Genomic DNA, 27,724 nt, shown 5'->3' with positions numbered 1-27,724 from the left:
CCTCACCCTGCCAGAAGCAGAGCAGAAACATTCTATGGCCAGACTGAGGAGCAGTCAGCCAGGAGCCTGACAGACCCATGGAGGGGGAGCTAACTGTAGGAGGCATTCGGGCACAACAGGGTGTGGACTGTGATCACCGTGTAGACAGGAGACTGCAGCCGGGTACAGTACAGGGAAGGCTGGTAGCTTCCAGATGCCAGGTCAGTGAGGGTCTCATGACTTTCTCAAGTCTCCCAATTATTCTATGAGGAGGGGCCATCTAGCAACTCAGGGTCCATAAGATGTCCAACCCAAAGCCTTACATCTTGATTTGTAACGAGGACTTAGGGCGTGGATTCTTTCTTCCTCAAACCCAGAGAAAATAGACACAGCCGACTCTTGTGGAGCTCACAGCCAGGAAACAGAGTAGCCTGCATACGAACAGCTGACGACCATATATGTGGGCCAGGGATGACATGCGCTGGGAGGCACCAAAGGGGGTGTTAATCATCTGGGGTAGATCCCAGGTGGCAGAGAGAAATCGGGGTCAATCTGGAACCTGGGGGACGATGAGTAGGACAGCCACAGAAAGAGGGGTCAGGGCACCCGTGGAGAATACTGCCTGGGCACAGGACTACAGAATGAAGTATGGGTGCCTAAGGGAAGACGTGACTCCCCCATACTGTCCGTGTGCCACTCTGGTCACATGAGAATGCACAGCACAGGCACATAAAACTTTGGAGTTTTTTCTACATGCTGAGAGGACCCTTTGAGATCACTGGCCCGGCAGCTCTTCCTTTCTGTCACCCAGAAGGTCCCCTACATGGTACTAAAGCACCGTGTCCGGCTCTGGGGATGCAGTCTAGTTCCTTACCTGAGGGGTTCTCATCCTGATGGAGGGGTCAGACCTCAGACACAGGACTTCGTGGTGTTAGAAAATGGTTTAGGAACCCTGTCAGCTAGGTGCAGCCTGGGGACTGTCTCAGTAGAGAAGTCAGAAAGAGCCACTGGTGAGGGGCTCATAAGTGGAGACTACAGGATTAGAAGTACCTGCCCCAGAAGGAGCTGAGGGGAGAACACAGGCCAAGGGCACAAGCTCGTCACAGATGTCAGAGGTGGTGTTATGGTTAAAATGAGGTAGAGGGTAGCACAGGTCAAGGGGGGACTTGAGGATTCCGGAAGGAGTCTGGACTTTGTTCTTAGGTCCTTGGGAGCTAAGTAGGAGAGTAGCCTGATTGGATTCACGTTTTGAAAAGATCACTCTGGCTGCTGAATTGCAGGCTGGATTGAAGGGAAGCCTGGAAGCCAGGAAAGCCAGTAAGGCAGCCGCTGCAGACATCCAGGCAAGAGACCGTGGGGGTTGGGCATAGGGTGGCGGCAGTGAGGAAGGTGGACAGATGAGAGGCCTGCTTCGGGGCAGAGTGGATTGCATCGTGGGGTGAGGAAACGGGAGGCTGGGGAGATAAGTCTGATTTCTGCTGGTGTGGCTGAGCAGTTGGTGGTGGCATTGACAGAACTGTGGAAGATGGAGAGGGGACAGAAGAGGCTTAGGGGCTGAGGGAAATCAGAGTTCCATTTTGGAAATGATCAGTCTGAGGTGTGTATTAGGCATCCAGGTGGAACTGCCATGGAGGCCATTGGTGATTGGATTCAAGAGCGTGGAGCCCAAAGGAGAGGTTATGGCTGGAGGCAGGAAGTTTACAGTCGTCCACATTTAAAGAGTTTATCTAGAAAAAGTGTGATCTATAGAAAGGACCCAGGACCGAGCCTGAGCGCTCCCAATATGCAGGACTCAAGGACAGGAGGAGCACTGATGTGGAGAGACAGGCCCAGCAAGGAAAAGGGACATACCCGGGATCACAGGGCAGGCGGACAGACAGATCCTAAGGAAGGACACACTGCCCACCTCTCCCTGGTGATTGGCTCTCCTTCCCTTGCAGACACCAATGAATGCATCCAGTTCCCGTTCGTATGCCCTCGAGACAAGCCCGTGTGTGTCAACACCTATGGGAGCTACAGGTGCCGGACCAATAAGAGATGCAATCGGGGTTATGAGCCCAATGAAGACGGCACAGCCTGTGTGGGTGAGTGGAACTCTGGCCACATTCCATAGCAAAGAAAACATGCCTTGTCCCTGGGAGTGCAGGGCTCTCCGGGTGGGCTCCAGACCATGGTCCTTAGCCCCTGCTTCCCCCTGGACTGATAGAGGCTCCTAGAGTCACGTTCACTCTCCAGGGGAGACCATGTCAGGCTTGGAGGGGCCCCCTCACTACTGCTCCACTGAAGGGCCCCGGGGTGCTGTGTCCTGGTCCTGTGGTTCTCACTCCCCTCTTATCTTCTGAGGCAAGTGTTCTGGCCTGGAGGTCAGCCGGTGTTCTCGTAGCTGGGGTGGAAAGTAGCTCATCCAAGTGACCTTTGGCAGAATTTCTGAACTGGTGTTTGTCTTACCTCCTTCCTCCCAACCAACCCTCTTCTCTTCCCCCGTTTTCTACCTCCCCACCCTTTCATTTTTTGCAGCTCAAGTGGCCTTTTTAGGTGGGTATTCTTCGGCTGCCTTTAGAATCTCTGAGCCTCTCTCTCAAGCCTCATATCTTTCGCTAGGCCTTGGACTTTGCCTTCAGTTATATGCACTTTAAATTCCATCAATAAAGGAAAAAAAAACAAAACTCACAACCTTTGTGGAAAACTATATCTCTCCTGCTGCCTACCTCTCTCCACACCCAATAGATTCTGCCATGTGCTCCTTCGAGTGGACAGTGGGGGTGGCCATCTTTGAGAAGGGAAGTTTGGGAAATGCTGGCGTGACCCTAGTTGTTTGTGAAGCCTTTCTTTGCATGTTTTCTGAGAAAACAGAAAAGGAAAGTGTCTCCTCTACCCGATCCCTCGTTCCTTCCAAAGAACCAGGACAGTCCAGTCATTTCTGTATCTTTGTGAGCAGTCTTATTTTGCCCTTAACAAAGATGGCTCCCAGGCGGTTGCTTGCTCAGTTGATTCAGTGATGTATCATGTGCCTGCTCCTTTGGCCTGTGCTGTTGCTGCTTTGTACAACCTGATTTCCTATGATTATGAAAGCCTTATTGCGTTGGTGGTGGTGATGGGAAGGGGAAGGGGGGCCCTTTGGGGCTCTTGATAAAAATGCTTAAGTTTGAATGTGCCAAGTCTTCCAGCCTCTTTTCTGGAGAAATTATGCCAATAAACTCTCGGCTACATATTAGCGCCTAGCTAGTGGGGGCAGGGCGCCTGAGCGAGAACATGCTGGTTGGAAAGCTGAATTTCGCTGGGCCACTTCCACCAGGAGGGACGTGAAAACAAGCCACAACCTAAGGGGAGCACCAGGTCCTGGCACCAGCCGTGTGAAACAGCATTGCACTTGGAGGACCAGGCAAGGCGTGTGGGGTGGGCGAAGGGCAGACCCAGGAGCAGTGTCCTCGGCGGCTCACTTGGGGGCATTCGCTTCTCCACTCTGGGTCTCCATTCCCTTTTCAATAAGTGGCAAGAGAGTTGGGTCAGTGTATCCATTCACCTCCTTTCCTTCCCAGCTCCTCCGTGTGCCACCGGACATAGGTGTGGCTAATCTCCAACAGTCCTGGTTTTCAGAAAGAACCTAACCACCCAGCTTTTGCAGTATGCTTAGGAGCCTGGAAGCGCCTGTAGCCAGAGCACCCTTTGGAGTGATGTAATACCGCAGCACATGCTCTCTCTCCACCAGCTCTGTTAGTGAGGGCACATTGTAAATCACAGATATATTCTTCATGGTGGGGAAAAAGTCGCTTGAAGATATAATAAAATCATGCTTAAGAATGCAGCAAGCCTTTTAAAAACATATTTAGCAAAAAAACTACCCGTTTCTGATACCGTAATAATACTCCCAATAAATCACAAAATATGAATTCCTTGTAGCTAGTGCTGTTTTTACACTCGGAACCAGAGCTTAAATGAAAAGTTTTAAAATGAAAACCGCTACAATTTCCCTGGGAAGCACATAACAACTTAAAAATCGCTCCACTTCCACCGGTGCCATCCCTGCGTATCGACAGAGAATTAAAGATCTGAAAGGGCCCAGACATGAGCCTCAGAGAGATGAAGTGATTGAGGTCGCCCTGCCCAAGGTCACAGAGCCAGCTGGTCCCCATGCCAGGCCTGCAGACCTTTCCCACCTCTTGTTGAGGGTGATTGGCATGCACTCGCTGCTTAGACATTTCCGTGTTCGCCCCAGAAGCTGCCGCCTTCTCAGAAATGAGCAAGCGGATCTAAGATATAGAGATGAGGAAGGCCCTGGCCTCGGAGACTGGCTGCAAAGGCAGCGACTGTAGGAAATGACAAGATAACACGCTCCATTGACTGCCCCCACACAACAGCGTGAGCAATAGAGGTGGGGGTAGGAAAAGCTAGTGAGACAGCTTGCCAAGGACACCAGGAGCTTCAGAGTGCCAGCTAACTTCAGCAGCTGCCTGAACTGCCTGGCATACTGCGTTTCAGGTCGCTCTACCTTGTGGGCAGGTCAGATGAGTCACAAAGGGGCGTCCCGGGCTTCCTAGCTGTTAAGGGAATGCAGGGTTAGAAGGTATCCCATGGGGTACATGCATTCAGGAGCTATTGTCTGAACCCCTGCTCTACAATAGGGCCTGAGCAAGGCTCTAGGTTTATAATGGTGAGTAAAGATAACACGGTTGATACGCCCCACGCACACTGTCTTCCCTCCAGCCAGATGGAAAAGCCAAGCATCAGGGTGGGAGGGGGGCTTTCTTAAAAGTCTAGCTAGATTCGCCGGTTACCGCACGCAGAAGCTAACTCCATCCATTCATTCATCCACATGTTCATTCAGCAAGTGTTTATTGAGACCCTCATGGGTATTCTTGTGAGAAAGATGACAAGCTCCCTCCAGTGAGAAGGTCAAGCCTTCTACACCCAAGATGATTTCAGTGGGAAAAAGAATACAAGGCTAAACTCTACTTCGCCTGCCCCCAAGCCCAGGGCCCACCTCTTGCCAGGAATCCAGGTATTCGAACCAGGTACCTCTGGCTCCAGACCTTTGCTGCCTGGGCATTGTCAGCCACAGAAATGTTGGCCAGACCAGTGCTCCCACCCCCCATCCCCCATCCCCATCTTCCCTTCTGGTTCCTCTTCCTGAGACTCATGGCATCTGAATCCTCACTGTCCCCTTCTGAGTATCTGAGTGCACACACGCGCGCACACACACACATCTATTTTTCTTATATTGAGCACACATACACACACTCACACTTACACTCATTTATCTTTCTTCCATCCCGTAGGCCCACTTAGGTTCCTGATATCTTTTTTAGTTTATGGTGGAATTTGTAAAAATTGAAAAATAGACAAGACCTTCAGGGCAAGTGAATAACTCATGATGTACTCCAACTAAGCCAGGCCCCATTTTTTTCAAAAGAACCCCCCAAAATAATAACTACAATAATACTACCACTTTTATTCTGTCTGTGCAGCCTCCTCCAGGAATGTCTCCCCTCAGAATGAAATAAGAGCTTTCAGTGAGTTAGCTCCGCGTGTCTAGGGCGGATATAAACTCTTTACAAGAGCCAACTCGCTTAATCCTTGCAGCAATCCCTAGGGGAAAGTGCTATAATTATCCCAGTTACTCGGATAAGTTAAGTGGTTCCTTAGGCTCACACAGCTGGGACAGGCAAAGGTGGGATGGCATCCCAGGCAGTCTGACTCTCCCACCTGCAGGCTTACCTGCCATGCCTACCCACTTGGTCCAGGTAGCCAACTGGTTTGTGCAAAAGCCACATGTTTCCCAGAGTCAGGGCCAGGTGGGAAGGGAGAAAGAGTCCCCAGAGACCTGAGATCTGGAGAAGTTGAACCAAGGTCACACCAAAGCCTGAAGGAAGAGCAGGCCACACCCATGTGAAAAGCATCCTCATCAGGCCAGCCTGGCCACTTTCTCCAGTGCAATGTGGAGAACCCCACACCAGGCCACCTCTATCACCACAGTCGCTGGCCCTACTCTGGGAAGGTGCCATTCTGAGGGCCAGGAGTTGGATTATGAGTCACTCTGGCTGCTATGGCCCCCTCCCAGGGCTTGGGCATCACATCCTGGCCAATGCTGCTGGACCGAGCAAGAACTCCATCACAGCCTCCAAGAACCACATGGAGACAGAGAAAGAGCACTTCATTATCTCCAAGTACCAGAGATTCCAGACTCTACCAGACGTCCAGCCCAGGAGGACAGTCAAGTCTCTCCCCTTACCTCCCTGCCTACGGTCACCAGTGTCTCATTCCTTTTGTGAAGCTAGTGGCCAAGCCACAGGGAGTCAGAAACCTGCCAGAGGCTGATGTTGTGTCTCCTTGGCAACAGCACATCCTGGAAGGAGAAAGAAGGATAGCTCGGGCTAGTTGACAGGAGAGATAATCCCATTGTCCCTCACCCTTAGCAGCTCTGTCCTCTTAAGCACTGCTGTTGAGCAGTGAAGAGATCGGAGAGAAGGCCATCTGAGGATGAGAAGCAAGAAGAGACAAGAACCTCCTCGGGTGAGAAGCTAACATTTACGGAATGCTCACTATATGCCAAGAACTTTACATGCGTGTCTCCATCAATCCTCACACCATCCCGCAAGGCAAATGCTACTAGCCTACTCCATTACCAAGGAAACTGAGGCTCAGGAGGAGGAAGGTACACAAAGTCACAGCTCGCTGAGGAGACGGCAGACTCTCTACTCCGTAGCCTGGGTTCCCCAGCCTTGTGCTGCCAATCTCCAGGAAATGTGCGCCTGAGGGAGTCGTGTAACCAATTGTTCACTCGTATTCAACTGCACACCCACCAAGTGCTGTGCATCATTCTGGTGGCTTCAGATATTCATCTGTGATGACAACAGGGGACATCCCTTCCCTGTTGACATACGGCAAGGCATGTTCACATAAACACAGGTAGGGGGCAATGGGGAGGGAGTTCTTGTGCACTGGAGAATGCCAAGTGTGTCAGGGATGATGAATGGCACTGAGGCTATTTGTGGGTTCCTGGGTAGAGGCAAGCTGTTATTTTAAGTAAGGTGGGCCAGAGTGTTCAACCTCCGGAGGGGAAGGGAAGGCATTTGAAAAAAAATTTAAAGTAGGTGGAGTATTCTTGAACTGCAGTTTCTCGTCTGTAAAATGGGTATGAAGTTGACAGTTATTTATTAAACTTGAATTTTAGCACTAACCAATACCTCCGTTATTGTATTAAACTTGGCACAGTGCCTGGCATGGAGTATGCCTCCAATAAATTAGAGATCTGATTATTAATAAATACCAAAATCGATGATGGAGCCAGGTTCTATCTGATGCCAAAACTCCCATGCTTCCCCACCTAGAACACCCAGTGGTGTGCAAGTGAAGATATGGATATGGCTTACCCCAGGATGCTCGCAGGTTAGTGAGAAAGAGATTGCAGGACCACAAACGGCCATCAAGGGGCAAAGCCTACCTCCCCGGTCCTAAGGTATGCCAGGTTCGGTATAGTGCTCACACAGCATCATTCCCAAAGAGAACAGTCATACAATAAGGTAAATGAAGCAGAGCGGGCATGAAGTCAACTGGGCCACACAGGGCAGAGGTTTCTGAGAGCCACGGACTTTTCTAGACATACTCCATCAACACTAAGAGAGTCCGCAAGCGTTTGGTGCTGAGGCACCCGAGAAGTCATCCAGTCCTGCTCTGTTCTTTGCAGAGAGGCTGAGGACCACAGACTCTGCTGCTTGGTAGTCCTGCAGCTCTGGGCCACACTGCCCATGGCTCTTTCGAAGAGCTCAGGCCAGGCCACTCCCCACTTCCTTTCCCAGAAAGGTCCAGTGTATCAGAAGCATGGGGCCACAGTTTGGGGAGTAAGTGGGTAGTGCTGGGCCCTCCCATCAAGAGGCAGAAAAAGAGTCCTGCACGCCATCCTGCAAGCACCCAAGATAAAAGGTACCCACTCCAGGAGGCACCGTGAGACTGAGAGTAAGGAGCCAGTGAGGAGAATGCCATCACTTCCTAGGAAGCCCTGCTCAGAACCCGGGTGCCATACTGCTGCCCCAGCCTGCGGGAAAGAAGAAAACCCAACTGCAGCCAATCGTTCCCCTAAAGATAGCCCCTCTGTATGGCCCTCCCCCAGAGCAACCACAAAGAATCCTACCTCAGAGCGGTTGGATGCCTCTACAAGCTAAGAGCCGAGTTCCTTCCTTCTGTGGAGCTGCTGGGGAAGGAGAAACACACCCTAGCTCCCGGATGCTCCTGCATGGCAAGGGAACAGGCACAAACCAAATGGAGGAAGGCAAACTGGGCGTGCAAACCAGATGTGCAAACCAGATGTGCAACTCAACCCTGCTATTTCAAGCAGATACAGGAAAGAGAGAGAGGAGGGCTTTGGGACTGTCTCCAGAGCACAATCATTAGAAAGTCACAGTACCTCAGCCCATGCAGAAGGTTTCCCATGTGCCAGATGCCATGTTACTCTAGAGACCTAGCATAAGACCCAGTGACCTTTCTACCCATCTATCCTTGAAATTCTCCCCTCACTAAGAGACTCTGGGATCAAAGCCTCGGGTTCATGCCAGGCGGTCCACCTCCACACTCTGAAGTGAAGCAAGGCATTTCCCCTCTGAGCCTTGGGTTCTTCATCCACAGACGAAGGCGGGAGTAACAGCCCTGAGGAAGGGCAGCGAGGCTCCCTCCAGGTTGGCACAACACCCGACCGATGGAATGTCCCAAGCCCTCCAACTCCTGTTTTCACTTCTCGCGGGCCCTGATTTTACAACAATCCATAAGTCATTAACCAAGCCACACTAGACCTGTAAGACTCCTTCCCAGCAAGACCCATCCGTCACTCAGTTACAAATGCTGACTTCATTGGGGAATGGGCTAAACACAGAGTCTTTGCTTAGAAGAGTCCAGGCCTGTGTTTTGAACAGCTCGGGGGAGCACAGGTCCAATCAGTACTCATCCATTCTCCTGCCTCTCCAGGGTCTGCAAACATCCATCTCCTGCCCACAGCCCTCTCATTCCGTTCTGATCCATCAGTCATCTCCCTGAAGCCGTCTTCTCTGTATCCAACCACATATCTGTCAATCCACCTTTCCTCCGTCCATCCTTCCATCTATCTATCCTTCCATCCATCCATCCATTCATCCCATGGTGCTGTACCTTCTTAAGACCTAGGCCTAGAATTCCAGACCCCCCCGCCCCCGAAAGAAACCATGACAGTCCAAAAGGATTTTTCCTGCTTGAAGTCCTGACATTCAGGCAGTATGAATGAGGACTGAGTCAAGGCAGAATGTATTTTTCCTCTCCCTCTCTCCCAGAAGATCATGAAGGCAGCCACAAGAACACAGCCAGGGTGACCTTATTGAGAGCTGTTGCCAGCACGGGAGAGGCCAGACCCTTGCCTCTACCTTTAATTGAGTTATTTGGTGGCCATTTGCAGTTCAATTGTATCTATCTGCAAGGCTTCTCAGCAGCCCAGTGCCCAGGGGCCTTCAGATTGCACAAGCTGCATCTTCTCCCTCTTCCCGCCAGCCAGAGATGGGCTGTGTCTCCCATTCAGTGCCAGAGGCGAGGCATTGTGACAGGCACCTGAGGCGGAGAGGGGAAAAGCAGACCTGAGTCAGACATGATGCCCACACTTGAAAGGTTTACTGACTAATTGGGGGTAGCAGGGAAGGGAACTTCACTATATATGAGGCCTTGTAAGATATGTGTAATGTTTCCTCCTTCCCAGGCATCGAGCAACACTGCTCTCAGGTGGTAGCTGGTCCCCAATCACTTTTCCATTACAGAAATCAATAACTTGAATTACTCCAAAATAACGAGCACCTCCATCCCGCTCCGAAACTAATTTTTTTCTGTGTCTGCGTTTGCCCATGTGCTTTACCCTGGGCCTGGAATCTGTCTTTACGAGTCAGCCCAGGTAGAATGGCGTACCTGACCGTGGCATGCTAAGGTAGAATGCAGCAGGGCTCGGAGTCGGGGACTTAGATTGGAATCTTCGCTCTGAGTAGTTCAGCTATGGGCTCTCACCAAGCTCCATAACAACCTGGAACATCGGTTTCCTCGTGTATAAAATCAGATCCCGAGTACAGCACCCACCGGAGTGTTAGAGAAGCAAGCGGAGTAATGAGGCTCAGGAATGTTCCTGCATGTATGAGGGAGGGAATCACTGAAGCCTTGGATAAATATCCGTTCGTTCCACGTGAGTATCTGAAACCTGTGTCACCAGCTCATTGCATAGTGAGGTCCCAGTGTCACCTCCATAATAACATTCACGTCTCACAATGAGGAAACCAATTACCGTTCACAACGATGCATTCTTGTATAGCTGCTGATTTACAAAGGAGCAAGCGTAGACCCAAGGAAGCTAAGGGAATGGCTGGGGGTCGGGGTGGGAGGTCCCTGGATGGGGCCGCCCTCTGATCCCTTCACAGTGGTTCATCTCCTCTATCGTCCCTGATTCAAAAGCAAGCCCTGGTGCTACCCCAGGATGCTATGCCCTGCATCCTGCATCCTGCAGATGCTGAAATGACAGGTCCTTTGAAGGACCTCTTGAAAGAAGAGCTGCAAGCACAACGTACTCTGCCCTTGGCTCTGCCTGGGAAAATAGAGCCTTCTAAGAGTCACCTGAGAAGAGACATGTGGGAACCCTCAAAGGCCACACTCTGAAAGCCAGAAGAGAGACATTACAAACCACCTATTTCACACAAGGCGTATTTCTAGCCATTTTCTGATTCTTCAAAACCAGTTATCCTTAACCTTTTGAGGTTGGTCCTATGTACTTTGAGAATCTGCTGAGAGCTGTGGATTGTGTCTCCCCGATAAAGGCACTGATTATACTCATAAGTGCAGGATTTGGAGATGGAGGTTAAGAGAAGGACTGGTAGCTGGACATAATGGCGCACACCTTTAATCCCAGCACTCAGGAGGCAAAGGCAGGTGGATCTCTGAGTGTTTAAGGCCAGCCTGGTCTACAGAGTGAGTTCCAGGATGGCCAGAGCTAAGTGAGACCATAGTGAGGTTTTCTTAGGCACCAGGGACCTTCTCTTTTCACAGCCTCGCTCTCAGCATAACAAATACTTTTGTATATATCCACAGCCCACAGCAAACGGGAGCCATGCACACATGCACACGTGTGTATACATAAGTCATGCTGAGTTGCAATTGTCTGGTTTGACATGAAGCGTATTAATAGATCTTCAATAAAACATGAATCCCACTGTTGTGCTTTCTCTTCCTGTCTTGGAGCCAATGAACTTCTTTGGTTAATTCAATAAAACAGAGAAACATGCATAGATCTCATGTGTGCAGTACAGTGAATTTCTAAGAAGTGAGATCCCTATGCTACCAGCTCTCCGGCCCCGAAGCAGAAGAGTGGGAGCCCAAGAGTTCCCAGACCCCCTCTCCTCCACCCCCCTCAAGCGAGGAACAGCCATGACAGTTCTTTCTTCATAGACAACTGTGTCTTTGAATCTGTTCCAGGCTGTGTCTGATTGCTTTTGTGGAGCCAGTGTTTTTAATCCAGGTCTCAGGCTTGGGTCTGAATAATTGTGTAAAGCATTTTCCTATTTGATGGCCGGGGAAACTGAGGCTGCCTGTAAGCCAGAGCTCAATGTTTTGGTCGTGTTTGGGGCCACATTTTCAGCAGCTTGTTCTTGAGGGGAATAGAAGGCAAAGGCAAGGTGAGGGTGCTTCCTACAGGGACCACAAGGGATATGAGAGGGGTTCCCAGACCAGCAGTTCCCGAAGCAGCTGAAACCGGCTGCGGAGGGAAAGAGTGGCTGTCTCCCTTGACCCACACCTATAGAAGCCACAAGCAACAGCTGCTGGCTTAGCTAAGGTAGCTGAGGAAGTTTTGTAGCTTTTCTGCAGCCTTTTGGCTCTTGGGTGCAGTACATGATCCCGCCACTTGGCGGCACCTCGAACTTCTATAAACTCCGTGGTCCTCTTGTCACAAGGGCCCTCCCTATCTTTAACTAAAGCGAAGAAGTCAGTCTTTAACCAACAGAAGAAAGTCAAAGCATACAGCAAGGAAAGACCATGCACCAAAAGCGTGCATGGGGTGTGCCAGGATGGTTGTCCCCTTCAAATGGAACCAGGAATAACCTGTCCTTTGGGGTCTTGTGTCTGGTTGTTAAGGGGGAAATAGTGACATGGCCACAGCCAGCCAGAGGGAAAAAGCTTTGTTTGGCTTTAAGAACAGAGGCAGCAGAGAAAGCCACACTTTATCAGATCTGCACCGTCAGGCCTCCGCTGCCATTCACTGGGCTGTCCCTGGGGGTTCCACATGCCTGTAAGCACAGCCCACTCAGAATCCTGCACTACTGGGGCACGGAGATGCCAGGCCTGCTTCAGAACCCAGACCCAAACAGCCCCAGGTCTTTCCCTGGGAATCTGCAGCTCCAGTCTCTGGGTAACTAGGGGGCCTTTAGAGCTGAATGTACCCCAGACCCTTTCTGCAGTTTGCAGATTTCTTCTTAAAAACCAAGCTCTGCTACTTCCTGTGTAAACTGGGGCAGTTGAACTTCCGTGCATGTGCCTCATCTGTAAGATGGGGATAGACGTTCACACCGTGGAAAGCTCACTAGGAGGCCTAAGCATGAAGGAGGTTGTGGCTGAGCCTAGCTAGGACCCGACAAACAATAAACGTTAGGCATATGCTAGCTACCGTTTTTCTTCCTTTTAAAAAAAGATTTTCTTTAAGTATGTGTGTGTGTTTACCTGCACATATATCTATGTACTGTGTGTGCCTAGTGCCAGAGGAGGCCAGAAGAAGGTGTTGGGTCCCCTGGTGATAGAGTTAGAGTTGTGAGCAGCCATGTGGGTGCTGCGGACTGAACGCAGGTCCTCTAGGAGTGCTCTTTACTGCTGAGCCATCTCTCCAGCACAGTTATCACCATTTATCACCGTGACCATTGCCATTTAAACGTGGGAGAGCTGAAAGCCTCTCAGCCAGGCAAGCCCTAGGAGCGGGGTGTTGGGTGAATTTTCGCCAATTTTTAAATCCCCAGTCTTCTTTCTTTGGGGCTTCTTCACTAAATAGCTTGGCTGAGGTTCAAGCCTGACCTCAGGCTACAGCAAACTTCCCACCCAGGCAGTACTCCAGCACGACCCTCCCTGCCACTGGGGCAGCTCCCAACCCACTCACTCACATGCCAAGACTGAACAGAGGCAAAGGTCCAGGCTCCCCAGGGCTCAGGTACAGAGCCAGGTGTCCCTTCGAAGCAGCAAGCAAAAACTTCTGAGGTACCTGGAGCTCTAGTCCACACCACCCAGAGACCACCTCCGCTTTGGCCCCAACCCCAGGACCAGAGCTGTGGTCCCTGTGACCTAATGAGGTCCTCTCTGGATCAGATCCTGGCCAGAAGATCTGTGTGGTCCAGCCCCGCCACAACCCCAGGCAACTTCCTGTCTAGGAGGAAATCCCTGTTTTAACTCACGCACCACCTCTCTGACCAGGGACACATTACTCAACCTCCTGAGACTTTTGAGAAGACTCAGCTCATCTTTAAATCCCTCTTATCCCTAGAATATGGTTTTAGTAAAGTATCTGGTATTCCGTAGGTGGTTAATAAATGTTTAGTTTTATGATTTCCAAGACAGAGCTATGCCAGTTTCTAATATCTATCTGCTTTCTAATCTTTCCCTAAAATTACTGTACGCACATGATGGGGAGTTGTGCATGTTCCATGGTGCACATTGTGTAGAGATCAGAGGACAATTTTGTGGAGTTGGTTCTCTCCTTCCACCTTTACTTGGGTTCCAAGGCTCAAACCTAGGTCGTCAGGCCTGCGTGGCAAGTACTTTAACAGCTGAGCCACCCTGCCAGTCCATTCTAGCCTTCAGTAACAAATGGCCCATGTGATTTGACCCAGACTGTGCCTGACCTAGAGTAAAAGCTCAAGAAACAGGCCCTACCTAACTCACTGATCAATTACTTTTGGCTTAGCTTTCATCTGAGCCTACTGTCTCCAGACAAAGCCACAAAGCCACCAAGGATTAAGGAGTGGTAAAGGTGGGTTGTCCACCTCCCCACTGACCCTCAAGCTCCAGAGAGAGAGAGAGAGAGAGAGAGAGAGAGAGAGAGAGAGAGAGAGAGAGAGAGGGAGAGAGGGAGAGACAGAGAGAGAGAGACAGAGAGAGAGAGATCATCAGTCCTGTGTCATCTGCTTTTTCTCCTGTACACACTCAGCCAAGCATCTCTGCATGAGCTGGGATGCAGAACTAAGCCCATCACCATGGACCAGTGGAAATAGCATGGAGCCTCAAGCTGGCAAGTCCTTTTTATTGGAAAAAGAATAAAACGAAAGGTCTTCATTTTGCCTCTTCTCAACCTTCCCAATGTCAGTGTCCCAAGGTCATACAGCAGGTTAGGGAGGGCACAGGCTTCTGCCAGGAATTGGGCCGGGGGTGGGGCTGAAGCATGGGAAGAAGGGGTTCATTGCACCAGGGCTTGCAGGCTCAGGCTCCCTGAGGCTTCAGGGGCTTGGCCAGCCCTCTCCATCTCTCTGCGTAGTCTCCTGACATCACACGCTACTGCTGTGGCAAACAGAGAACAAGGACCTCTCTGCTGTAGAAAGCTACTATAGTGGCTGGTGTCTCCTGTCCAGTTCTAGCACCTCCTGTCCGCTGAGGTAGGCAGCCTGTTTCCTGTCCCTACTCAGGCCCCAGGATGCCCCCCACTCACTCCCCCTGAGAGCCACAGCACCATTGGCTGGCCAGCCCTTCTTTCCTTGCAAGGCACACTGCCTTGAATGTCCAGGGAGCCTCACCTGCAGGACTTCGGGGCTCTGACACTTAGGCAGGCTGAATTTGCAGCATCTGTGGCCCCACTATGTCACAGGGGCTGGAAGAAGGGCACCAAAAACCACCCAAACGTTGGCTCTGCTCCCCTAGGATCCCAGCTCTTCTCCATCAGAATGTGCACAATAGAGCCAGAGATGGGAGAAAGGCCAGGAGCAACAGTCGAGCAGCAGCCCAGCTTTAGGACACCGACTTGTAGAAGTCCAGGAGGGACCCATCTCCTGCTGCAGACCATTGTGTGGCAGGACAGGGCAGGACATGGTAATCATTAGCCCAGCAGCCAAAGAGAACACACAGAGTAGTCTCTCTCTACACACACACACATGTGCACACTTAGATATTCATACTCACACACATGCTTTCTCTCACTCACACACGCACATGTGCACACACCCACTCACACTCACTTGTGCAGTCACACACATACACCCACATTCATACACTTGTATAACTCACACGCGCACATGCTTCACACCCATAAACTCATACATTTGAGCACACAGTATACACATAATACACAAATTGGCTCCAGTTCGGGAGTTCAGGCGCTGTCCAGCTGCGTTCATCCACAGGGTTTTACCATACCCCAGTGGAAACCCCCCTCCCTCAGAGTCCCAGGCAGAACACCCATAACCAGCTCCTGGTGGGGTGCAAAGTCTCGGAGTTGGGTGCTTCTTGGCAAGGCTGAGAGGACTTTCTGCTCTGAGTGAAGGACAGGAAAGCCTCCGCCTTAGGAGAAGCTGGATAGCTCCCAGGGTACCCATCTCCCCAGATCTCAAAAGAGGAGGTGGAATCATTGACAAGCCCCATGGTGGCGTTGGGCCTTAGAGCCCTGGGAGCAGAATCTAGGTAGACAGGGGCTTTGAGGGTGAAGGATCATGCAGGGGAGGGGGGATTCTCCGGGTCCTCCTTAGAGTGAGGTTAAAAGGCCAGGAAGAGAGGGTTCATCCAAGCTGGCTTCCCCTCTCCCTCCGCCCTCAGACTTCCCAAGGAAGGCCTGGCTCTGATGACCCGGACCATCCCCATGGGAGAAAGTAAAGCCCAGGGTCAGAAAGGGGAAGATCCTGCCAACGGGCAAAGGACTGTGAACACGGGACACCGGGTAATCACCCTCCCTCCCGCTCCACAAGGCAGGGTGGGCCCAGAGAAAGACTCAGAAGCGGGTACTCTGGTAACGCAGCCTCCGCAGATCTGCCAGCCCCTCGCTCCGGCCATACACCTCCCTGCGGGGACTCTCGGCCAGTCACCGAGCCCCCGCCCCGCCACCGCCAGCGCTGCTGCTGCCGCTGCCGCTGCTACTGCCACTACTGGAGCTGCCGCTGCTGCACCGGTCCTCATAGATGGAGATCTCGATCTGGGACGATGGTTAAGGAGCTGCGAGCACCCAGCTGTTAACTGGGAAAGGGGGTACAGACCCAGCATGAGGCCTGTAACTGAAGCCCGCTATGCCCAATAACAGAGACCAGAAGGCCTGAAGTCCCCATCCTCTCCAAACCTCAGCTAACCTTTTCCGAGAGGACACGGGGCTGAGCGCACAATGGGATCCCATGTCGGGTTTGGTCTTCCTCGAAGTGCATTATGGGATCCCAAGTCACAGGTGCGCCGAGAAAAGGTGTTATACACAAGCAGTTCCACTTGCTGATAGCTACTGTCCCACCCAAGTTAGGCCAGTCCCTTCACATTTGCAAACTGGCGACACTAACAGAGCCTTGGGACTCCTGTGCAAATTAATGGAGTATCTGTGTGCTAAGCGCAACACAAGGGCCCAGCGAAAAAGAAGCATGGGCAAATGTGTGCTTCTAGACTACTGAAAGGGGCGCTGTTCCCCTGAACAACGGCTCCAAATGGGGTCATTAGAACTGTCATCCAGCCCCTGCCAGCCTGTCACAGAGGAGCATCCCCATCCTGGAATTCATTCTTCTCATCTGTGTTCAGGGGGTGTTGGGGCTCAACACGGAATATTAAATGAGATTACCGAAGTCTTGCAGATTCTCTGAGGAGCAGACAGCCTTGCAGGATAAGAGAGCCTGGGCTTGAATCCTGACTTAACAATCTGCTGCTTGAGGGTAAGGGACAGCCAGTTTCCCTTCAGGGTTGGTCCTGGTACAGACACGAGGGTAAGATGGGCCCAACTCCTGGGCATGTGATGAAAATCATCTGAGATTGTAGTTTTCAAAGCCTTCACATGTTGGCTGTCTTATATTAAGCTCTAGTTGCATGCAGTTCAATAACTATAAAGCCTGAAACTCATAAACGGCTCCAATAACTGAAAGGGGAGGGGCGCCTATTACCAGTGATGTGTGGAACCCTGGAAGGACCCTAGCAAGTCTCTTATTTCCTAGTAACATCCTCAAGGCCCCCACTGCATAGACAGCTCTGCGCCCTCACACAGAAGATCCCAGAAGGATACAACCCTCATCCCACGTTCCACAGGATCCGTGAGCAGGAGCCCTCGAGGCGCAAAGACCTTCTCATTCTGCTCCTGGATGTAACGGGAGATCTTCTTGAGAACCTGCAGAAAGAGGGGTCCATAAGGATGAATCTGTGGCAATGGAGCTGGAGGAGGGGAGATGGGGAAGCACCACCTTCTCATAGTGCGTCTCCATGCAGAGGAAGATAAAGTAGGCTGTGGCGCAGGCCAGGCAGCCCTCCAGGTAGGAGCTGCCCCCAATCTTCTCAGCCTCTGCATAAAAACCATTGAGGGTCTTCACGGTCTCTTCAAAGAGCTGCCTCTCGATCTGGAGGGAGAGAGGTAGACTATTAGCCTCCCCAAAGTGGGGACAATCCCAGTTGGGCCACGGATAAGAGCACTGGTGCCGCATGAGTGGGAGGTGCTGAAATACTGGCACACCGACATGAACAGGAAGCTGCAGGCAGAGCACACACAGCCCAGGGGACAGACCACCAGGAGTCCAGTTGAGACTTATCCCTGAGCTAGATGTGTGGCCCTGCAGGAGTGGCTTGCCCGTGCTGTGTGGGTTTCCTCATCCATGGGAACAGGAGACCCACGATGTCCTAGATCAGTGGTTCTTTCTCCACCTTCCAAACTCTACAACCCTTTAGTATGGTCCTCATGCTCTGGTGACCCCAACCGTAAAATTTTTGTTGCTACTTCATAACCTCAATGTTGCTACTGTTACAAACCTTAATGTAAATATGCAGGATAATGTTAATGTGCAGGATATCTGATTTGCAACATCTCTGAAAAGATCAGCTGACACCCCCCCCCCCACGCACACACACAAAACCCTATGGGTTGAGACCCACTTTCACGGATGTTTCATGCAGAAGCTCGGACAAGTATTCTAGTGATATCAGTTCTCACTGTAATAGTTGTGCCAGAGCTCAACAACAAATTCCCACAAACAGATTCTCCAGATTTGGAAGGTGTTCCGGCTGCTTGTGACTGACAGAGGGAGCTCTGGAGAGCCACTCCCAGAGCACTTTTCTTCCCAGCTAAGAAGTTACTAGACACCAGTGACTGTGTGTGTGTGTGTCTGTCTGTGTGTCTGTGTGTCCGCGTCTCTGTGTGTGTGTCTGTGTGTCTATGTGTGTGTGTGTCTGTGTGTGTATCTGTCTCTCTCTCTCTGTGTGTGTGTGTGTGTGTGTGTGTGTGCATACAGGAAGCTGACCTGTAACCATAACAACAGGAAACACTAAGAACTCTACACACCAGCCTTTTATGAACTCTCACATGACCCCAAAAGCATTCTTGCCACCTCCACTCTCTGACAGGTGAGGATTTCTCTGCTCCTGAGACCAAGAGAACCCTGAGGCCTCACCTCTGACCTCCCAGTTCCTACCACTGTTAACTCCCTGTAAAGGGCAGACGTGCTTTCTTGAGAATGGGATGCTTATGGCTTTCTGAGAGGTTTTGGGGATTCAGTCAGCAAAGATCCGCCATGCCCCACCTTTCAAACCTCCTCACATCAGCCTGGTCTACAACACAGAGCAGCACTGGGTCTCTGCCCTCCTCCAACCCAAAATCAGCTCTAAGGCAGCCCCTGGTAGGGACTGTACACCCTCGGGAAGAGAGGCGATCACAACCCTTGGCTGACCACCTTAGACACCACCAGCAGATGAAGATGGAACATCAGGCCCCCTCCTCACCCTTTATAAGACAGGTGAAAACAAGACGGAAAGCAGCCCCCAGCTCATCCTCTGCGTCTCTAAGCTTCCCTGCCATAGCTGACCACATGATATCTACTTTCATCCACACCTGCTAAGGATGCGTTTGCGTCAGTATGAACATCAGAGGAAAGCAAAGAAGGCGGGCACCTGGCTCTTCCAGTACCTTCTAAAAACTTGGGTGAGTCACTTCCTGTTTCTAGCCCTGAAGGACACTTCTGCTTCTGAAGCTGTGTGTGTGGTGCAACGAAATGATCTGGTTAAAACACGTTCGTATTTGGGAGCTCTGAGGTAGGCTGGGAACCTCGCATGGTGTCTGAGTTCTCTGGTGGTGCTGACCCTGTCAGCCACAGGGCACAATTCTGAAACAAGGGCTTAGCGGTAGTGCTCGGTGCGGGCTGCACGCTAACACCGTGTGGACGGTTTTTAAAACCAACACTACACCCAAATCTCAACCTCAAGAGGTGAGGACTGAAACAGTCTGGGAAAGGGAGGGTAGGTCAGAGCAGCAAGCACTACTGTCACCCTCCCTTCCCAAGCAGATGCCTTGTCTGTCCCCCACTTCCCAAAGCTCATAAGTGGCCCCAATCCAGTCAAGAGTGGGAAGAGACGCCGCACTAGACAGCAAGCTACTACCCAAGCAGGATCTAGGGACCACTCAATTCTTGCTCACCTGAGAATTCCTCATTAAAAATTGAAGTGTGAATAATTATAATTTAAATAATAATTTTTAGTTAACTTAAAAGTTAATTTGCAAATTAAGATGTAAAACAATGCCTACTCCCAGAGACTCTGACTGAAGTGCTTTGGGGTGCACTGAGATTTTTTTCAGCTGCCCAGAACATTCTAGTGTGCAAGCCAAGGTTAAGGACAGTTGTCAACAAGTGGGGATTCCTAAACCACAGGTCAGCAACTGAGTCAGCAAGTCTGTTGACACCCAGGCTAACACACTAGGACTCGGGAATTTACATTTGTTTAGCAAGTTTTCTAGAGGATTCCCATGCAAGGGTAATTTGAGCTGCTGGACTGGAACAAGTCTGAGTTTTTTTTGTTTTGTTTTTCAGAGAATTTTCTGTGTGGAAATGCAAGACTGCAGTAGATTCTTCCATTCAGGGCGGCTAAATCATGCATTTGTGGCACTGTGTGTCACAGAAGACTAGAGAAAAAATACGTTCTAAGAACACCCCGTGCCACTATGGAAGTAGAGCTCGTGTTTAGAAAAGGTGTCCTTACCCGGCTATCCAGCTCTGGGGGGAACTTGGTCTGGAACTGACAGGTGGTACCATCGCTGTAGTCTCTCTGGATAAAAACCTTCGTGGCCAGCGATGCGCTTCGCCGGAGCTCCTGGAGATTGTGGACCTGAGGAGATGGGTGGGAGGAACACACTCAGGAGACCATTGTCTCCCTGTACTGATACGAAGGGATTGATAAATCCCGGCACACACGCCAGGCTCCATGAGGGGCCTTGAGAATCAGGCCCGGTGCAGTTTACACGAGAAGCTGTCTGCAAAAGTAGCAGGAGGAAAGCTGGGCCAAAATGAGACACTCAGAGCCATCAATCACAACAGAAATGAGTTCTAGCAAGGTGCAATGGCAGCCAGCCCTGTCCTTGGAGAACTCAGCACCGACCAACATGGAAACCTTAGGCCCTTCCAGCCTGGGGAGTGGGACTTGTGGAAGAGGAAACCTTTATGTGTTCGTGAACTCCAAGGAATACTGAGTCCAGGCCAAGTTCTGAAAGGTCAGGAAACACCCACATTAGTTTTCTTACCCCCAGAAAAGGACCCAGGAATGGCTATTTCCCAAGAGATAACAGTATAAAGTGAACTGGGGCCAAAAGCTGAAGTAAAAGGTTTCCTTGATAGGAAGGACTGGGGTGACTTTTGTCTGTCCATACAATCTGACCTAGCACTTCAGGGGAGTGGGCTCTATTCCGCAAAAGAACAAGGTCTCTTTCTTCTTCTACCTCTCCAGCCTCAGTTGCTCGCACTGGGAATAAACACCTCCATTGGTGAAATACGCCCAGCATTGGAGCCACATGGAGACCAGGCCCTGAAGGCAGAGTGAAGAAACAGCCAGTTCATCCTGTGTAATTAAGCCGAATCCGTTCAGTCACTCGACTCTTATTTATTGAGTCCCTGCTAGTGCCAGGCTCTCCGGATGCTGAGCAAAAGTCCGTCTATGGGCTCCAGGGAGGAAGACGAGTAAATGTGTAGTGAATTAGACCGTGATGGATGGCTGAAACAAAGTCACAGTTACCCAGAAATGCTTATTCACAGAGGCTTCCTGGAGACTGTACTGAGTCCTATGGGGGAGGTTGACCAGAAGTCGAAAGGGGAGGAAAGGGTGACCCTGGGAAAGGGAGTAATGAAGACAGCAGATCGTGATCTGCTCCAGTGGTTTGAGGCAGTGTTTAGCAAGAGCAAAGCTGGTTAGCAGAGCAGATACAATCAGTGGGAAATGAAGATGTACTGCAGTCAAGGGTGAGATCACAAATAGGACAGACTCTGCCAACAGGAAGGACTGCAGGTGGAGACGACATAAAGCTGAGGGGTGAGTAGAGAAGGGTTGACAAGACAGAAGGACTGAATGATTGGTCTTCAAGGTCTTAGAACTGAAGCATTCTGAGAACATTACCTAGGCTATTCTAAAGTAAGGTAAACTTTGCTTCAAGCAGGAGCTTTGATCTCAAAGTTTTGGGCATGAATTAAAAAGCATCTAAGTGCTCCTCCAGTTTTAATATTTCTTGACTCCACTAGCCAGGATTTTCTTTGAAAAGGTTCCCTTTTAGCTGAGCATGGTGGTGCACACCTTTAATCTTCACACTTGGGAGGCAGAGGCAGCTGGACCTCTGCAAGTTCAAGAGTTCGAGGCCAGCATAATCTACAGAGCAAGTTCCAGGACAGCCAGAGCTGTTAAACACAGAGAAACCCTGTCTCGGGGGGTGGGGGATGCCCCATTTAATATCTACTAGGATCTTAGGATAATTTTGAAAGAATCAACATGTTTGGGTAATATAACTAACTCATCAATGCCTCTGCTCCATCTGGTTATGGTTTCTCTGTAATGCATTTTCATGAGACAGGAAAAGAACTGTGACCTTCCCTGCCCTTCCAAAGCCAGAGTACAGGAGCCAGCTATGGATTCGTTCAGCTCTGCAAGGCTCATTCTGACGCTTTTGTAGCAGTAGGTACGCTTAAGGGACCCGCTGGAAGGGATTCTTTTTGTCATAGTTCAGGACTAAAATAAAACAGTGCTAAACCACAAAAGGTAGTGGTGAGAGAGGAAAAAAGGCAGAAACAATGTTTCAAGCAGTCTGACCTGGACTTGGCTTCTTGCCAGAGGCAACATCCTTTGTCTGAGCCTACACACACACCTGTGTATACATAGATGTAGGCGATACTATGAGCCATGACAGTGTGTCTCTTAGTGACTGGCTGTTACTTCTTTCTCCTAGGAATACAACAAAATTCTTTCCAAGGCTTTCTTGAAAGTTGGAGTGAGCACGTGCTTCACAAAGTGAGTGGAACTGATGAATATCCTATTTGACTCATACAGACCTGAAACTCCTCCCTTCTCCCAAAACTAGAGGAGCCAGGAGGTATTGAAGACTGCAACAGGAAAGGGCCTGGGTCTCTGAATGACCCCTTGAAGGACATCTGCCTCTTGATCGGGAGCCTCCTATTCAGGACTTTACTGAGAAGGGAGTAATCCTCCATTATTAAGACATTAGGTGCTGTCTCGCATAATACAGACCTATTTCCTCTTGACTGATTTATTCACTCTCAAGTTCTTGGAGTGGGAGGGATCAGCACCCTCCCTAGCCACGGCAGTATCCTAAACCTGAGAGCCTGTCCTGGCTCCAAGTGACCAGGCATCCGCTTCCGCCCCTGGAGAATGTATGTCAGGCGGTGAGGAGTCTATAGAGGAGATGAGACACGTTCACATGGAAGCACCTTGGTGTGCCAGTCCTACATGGACCACATACCACAGGCTCTGGCACAGTCGGTGTAGAGTAAGATTGTAGGCAAGAAAGCGTCTCCTGGTCCTCTCCATCTACGGAAGATAATCTGCCTGATCTCGGGCCACAGGATCCTTGAAAAGTCTGCTCTTCTCCGGCCCCCATTTCTTCAAAGACGCTAAACTGGAACCTGTAATCATCACCCCTCCCATCTCTGACTTCAAAGAAGCCTTATCAGGAGTGGTGAACATAAACATTTCCAAAGGCAAAACAGTGGGCTGGATCCAGCCTGTGGCTAATAAGAGAGCTTTTGACCTGTGCCAGAGAGCCAGCTGGCCACTGCCATTGAAGAACGTACTAGAGATGGTAGACAGCAGGTGACGTAGTGTGTCCCTATACATCTGGCAGTCCTTCAGGCTGGGCCGGTACGGAGCAATCTCTGGAAAGCAATGAGCTCCTGGGTCGGGTATGCCCAAGACAAACAGGAGGCCCCAGCTGGTCCACAGATCCATCCTCACTTAAAAACCATCTCATTCCTTAAGGTGCAGGTGAGGTGAGCTCATAAATCATGGGATCTATATGATGATCCAACACTGGGCTGGGCTGGGAGTCACTGGCAGCCAGGTAGGCCCTGAGGGTGGGAAACTGGGCACAGGGCCACCCTTCCTCTCAGCCTACTACACTCAAGCTCAAGCCAGTGACTCAGAGATCAGACCTCCACATACCCCGCCTGGGTAATGCTACTTGGGTGCACTTAGAACATCTCTGATGTGCCAAAACCCACTTCGAGAAGCCCCTCCAACAAAAGATACTTGCCAGTTGCTCTTGGCCATTTGGACTGTTTCCTGGGCAGACACATATTCACAAAGGCCTGTTGCTCATGAAATGGACTCAGGAAAGATCTCCAAATGAGGTCAGGGCCTCACTCAAGAACCTTCCTCCCCCTCACACACATCCCTCCCCTAATGTTAACTTCTAAACAGAAATTAGAAAGCAAAAAAGATCATTTCCATTTCCCTTCCCCCCTCTTCTCCTCTCTATATTTCTCCCCACCCCCTCCTGTCACCTCTTCCCCTGGAGCTCAGTTCCCTCTTTGGATGCTAAGGAAATGACCATGGGAACTTGAAGTGAGGTTTTCCTTTCCCCAGCAGGTTTTTCCTGGTAATCTCAATCCAGTACTAAAAGTGAAAAACAGCCTAGGGGATGACTCACCCTAGCCCAAACACCATACACCCTGTGCCCTGGCAGAGCCTGAGTTTCTTTCCTCAGTACAGCTAGCAGGGTCCAGCCAAGACAGAGCTGTGAGACTGAAAATGTTTCCCGTTCATCCTAAATATTCTTCTGTCCCTCTGTCCTCAAGATGACCAGCCAGGCCAGTTAGGGAACCTTCCTAAAGCTGCAACCCTTTAACACAGTTCCTCGTGCTGTGGTGACTCCCAACCATATTATTTTCGTTGCCACTTCATAACTGTACCTTTGCTTCTGTTATGGATCGTGATGCAAATGTCTGATATTTCCAATGGTCTTAAAGGGGTTGTGACCCACATGTTGAGAACCATTGCTCTAGCTCTTCTTGACATACCATAGCTCCTAACTCAAAGCCCCTTCCAAAGACCCCAGCACTCTTCTCTAGCAAGCATCATACTGGCTAACTGGATATATTATCCTGGCTGCAAAGCAAAAAAAGGTAGTAGTCAAGGAGGCAAGATGAATTATTTTCTCGACATGCAGTCGCATCATCTGTAAAATGGGCTGCTGAAGCCTTTGACTCCTTCTCCAGGCTGAAGCAAGCTTCCACGCCTCAGTCATCTCATCTGCTAATTGCACATAATAACACCATCCTTGCCCACTTCACAGAGCTGCTCAAACACTCAAAGGCGTTCTGTGTGCCTCAGTGCTGTATCCACAGAGGCATTATGAGCGAGCCTCTCCCAGGGGAGAGTCATCAAGCCTACCAACAGCTTCCTGGAAACCTGGCCTCAGCCAGGAGGTGTGAACCTGTGGGCAGAACGAATGGGCCACGGCAGACCTGTAGGAAAGAGACACTAGAAAAGCCTGGCCTCTCCAGATCCATCAGACCTCACTAGCAACTGCTGCTGCAGTCCAGCAGGCCTGTCTGGGAGGCAAGCAGCCCCTTGGCTCCTTCATGTTCTTCTCCATCTCTGTGCTACTTCTGAAGCACTCTGCATTCCTCTAGAAGGCAGGCTTGCCTGCACATGGGGGTCTGGGAGAGCATGAGTCCCTCCTAGCTAGCCTGTATAACATCAGAATGCAAACAAAGCCAGGCAACAGTGGGAGACTCAGTGGAATAATGGCAGCAGCACTTGGGACAGCTGCCTCGCCACTCACCGGGAAGCCCAGAGGCACTGCACAGGATCATCCACAGGCCTTTGATTTCCTCCTTGGCAGCATTCCAGCTAGGCTGGGAATGGGGAGACACCACAAAAGAAGACAGTAGCAGAACTGGGGAGACCCAGTGTGCGGTGTTACACTCCGAAAATTCAGAGAAACTTTCAGCTCCGCTATTAGCATGTGTGTGAGGACCAAGCCAATAATCCTTCTTTCCATATGTCAGCTTTATCATGTGCAAAGAGCTCACATCTCTAGCACAAAATGAGGGAGAGGGATAACCCCTAGAAGCAGAGACAAAAATCCTGATTTCTTAAGCATTGCAAAGAGAGTTTGCCCTAGCTAACAGGTCCCTTGGTCCTTAGGCACACCGTGAAGAAGGCAGCCCTCTCCACACACAGGCAAATGTGGGCACTCTGGGACCAGCAACTCAAGCAGAGAAGGAAAGCAAGGCATGGTGATTCTCAAAAGTGGGGGCTGGTGCAGGAAGTTCTTAAAACCAACCACTTGGGTCCTGGGCCTGAGGATGCCTTTGTCCACGCCCTCCTCCTAAGGAAATGCGGATATAGAGAAAGGTCTGTCTTCCTTAGTCAAGCATTTTGGGTTAGAAGCAGAATACTATGCCGCATAGCAACAACAGCAGTAGGCCACCCTCCCTCCCCTTACACAAGCATACAGGGATTTCCAACCCTCCAGGGAATCAGAACCCTGTGTTCAGAAGGGGAAATCCCAACCTAAGCTGGGACCTGGTGCTATTGGTAACATGTGGACTCTCCAGGGCTCAAAATGGCATGGGCAAGATTGACATGCCAGAGGTGAGGGGACCACTACCCAAAGTCCTGTTCTGCCCTGCTACTCCCTACCTGGCCCCCATGAACCCCGGAAACACCCCCTACCCCCACCCGCCCCCGCCTTCTTCTTGCTCCCAGTCTGCCCCTAGTGGGGAATCATTCCCTGCGGCATTGCCTGCGGGCTAGGGTGCTGTCAACCTACCTCAGTGGCCATCTTCAGAGGGTGCTGACCACTCCTAGGTGACTCGAGGTCTGATCCCGAGGGGCTGTCCGCGGTGCTGACTCGGAGAATGGGTGGGCTGGCCGAGGCCAGCAAGGGCCTGGGTGCTGTCCTCGGTGCTGATGAGATCACCGAAGCCCGAGGCGTGCTTTTGCGGGCAGCAGGGTCCCGGAGAGGGTGTCTGTGCTGTCCACGGTGCTGCTGCGGGAGCCGGGCCGGTGAGGAGAGGCCGCGCCCTAGGCTCCTCACCGCCCGATCGCCTGCTGCCAGGGCTCCTGCAAGCAATGGCCTGGTTGACAGCGGCAGCAGCGGCGGGTACGGGGGCGGCGGGGGAAGGAGGGGCCAGTGCCTCGGCGGGCGGGGAGGGGGAAGCCGCGGCCCCCAGACTCCGGCACCCGCCGGAGAGGAGCCCCGCCCGTGGTCACCGGCTCCTCTCCCGCCCAGCCCCGTCCCGACCCCGCCCAGCGCCCCGCCTCTCCTGCCTGCCCTCCCCCTGCAGAAGAGCCTAGAGCTCGGTGCAAGCTATCACCACCTCCCGGGACTTCCAGAGGCAGAAAAGAGAGGCTGGACTCTGCAGCAACACACACCAGCCTGCAGGAACGGAGGTCCCGACCGGCTTCAACCTTTCCAAACTCCCCCAATATCAGATTCTAACCCCTCCACCACCCTACCCCAGGCTGCCTCCTCTCTCTCTCTCTCTCTCTCTCTCTCTCTCTCTCTCTCTCTCTCTCTCTCTCTCTCCTAGCCTGGTTCATCTCTATGCACTCCCCAAGCACCACTTGGCCTTACATGGACATTTCCCCCTCTCTTCTCTGCTTTCCACTTCCTAGAATCCCATTAGCTAGAGGGAAATGCTGTAGATCGCAGAGGGTCGTTTTGTTTTTTTTAATACATGCACATATTTCATCCCCAGCTTTTCCCTGGAGTCCCTTCTTTCAAGGAGCTCTAGATGGAAGCCAGCCTTTCTTGGTGCTCCTCCTGGCCCTAGGCCCCACACCTTACTCATCTCTCTCCACTCTGCCATTCCAGAGTTTAAACACACTCCAACATTACCCCCATTACCACCACTAGACGAAAACCACAAGCAGAGTGCCAAACCGGCATGCCCACTGTCCAAAGTGGTGATTTGGCCTCAGGCCTTCCAATCAAATGGCTTATCTACTTAATAAGCAGTAAGGAAGCCCCAACATAGATGCCCTTGAACACACCTATAATACCCCCAGGTCTGTCTCCGAGGGAAGCTGGGTACCACTCTCTATAGCATGGCTGCCACAGGTCAGCAGAAGCAGCCACACGCATCGGGGAGCCAGCCAGAAGACCTGATTCCAGTTTAGGTTTCCTGACCTCCAGCCTTGAGTGACTGACTGTCTTGCCTTCTGAGTTTATGGTCCTCTTTCTGCAGGATGTACTCACTGACCTTCACTAGCCTATAGTAAGGGTTCTTCCTTCTTCCTTCATATTTTTATTGTAAAATTTCCAAACATACAGGAGAGTTTGGGAGGGGGTCACAAACTG

At 51.1% G+C, this 27,724-nt stretch overlaps 2 protein-coding genes across 2 annotated transcripts in view; one reads left to right on the top strand and one right to left on the bottom strand.

The window, feature by feature from the left end:
- Crtac1 (cartilage acidic protein 1) overlaps positions 1-2,652 on the top strand; it is a 145,118-nt gene extending 142,466 nt beyond the window's left edge. Inside the window, exons 14-15 of the mRNA XM_075974121.1 lie at positions 1,920-2,063; positions 2,497-2,652. Coding sequence (XP_075830236.1) covers positions 1,920-2,063; positions 2,497-2,615 — 263 coding nt within the window. The 3' untranslated portion in view covers positions 2,616-2,652. The remainder of the gene's footprint in view (positions 1-1,919; positions 2,064-2,496) is intronic.
- Positions 2,653-15,265: 12,613 nt separating this feature from the next.
- Golga7b (golgin A7 family member B) lies at positions 15,266-26,678 on the bottom strand. Its single transcript, XM_075974120.1, has 5 exons — positions 26,192-26,678; positions 20,122-20,247; positions 17,346-17,498; positions 17,171-17,272; positions 15,266-16,114 (listed from the first exon to the last, which is right to left on the bottom strand). The coding sequence occupies exons 1-5, from the start codon at positions 26,201-26,203 to the stop codon at positions 16,004-16,006; spliced, it is 504 nt and encodes a 167-aa protein (XP_075830235.1). The 5' UTR covers positions 26,204-26,678; the 3' UTR covers positions 15,266-16,003.
- Positions 26,679-27,724: the final 1,046 nt, after the last annotated feature.

The sequence above is a fragment of the Microtus pennsylvanicus genome, chromosome 5, assembly GCF_037038515.1.
Source record: "Microtus pennsylvanicus isolate mMicPen1 chromosome 5, mMicPen1.hap1, whole genome shotgun sequence".
Classification (NCBI taxonomy): Eukaryota; Metazoa; Chordata; class Mammalia; order Rodentia; family Cricetidae; genus Microtus; species Microtus pennsylvanicus.
The sequence above is the reverse complement of the archived record's forward strand: the minus strand, read 5'-3'. Positions and strand labels throughout refer to the sequence as shown.

Bases quoted from the DNA above. Each gene is read 5' to 3' on its own strand.
- Golga7b (XM_075974120.1), bottom strand. The intron at 17,499-20,121 runs GTAAGGACACCT...CTCTCCCTCCAG, and splicing joins CCCCAGAGCTGGATAGCCGG to ATCGAGAGGCAGCTCTTTGA. The intron at 16,115-17,170 runs GTATCCTTCTGG...CCATCGTCCCAG, and splicing joins TGGAACGTGGGATGAGGGTT to ATCGAGATCTCCATCTATGA.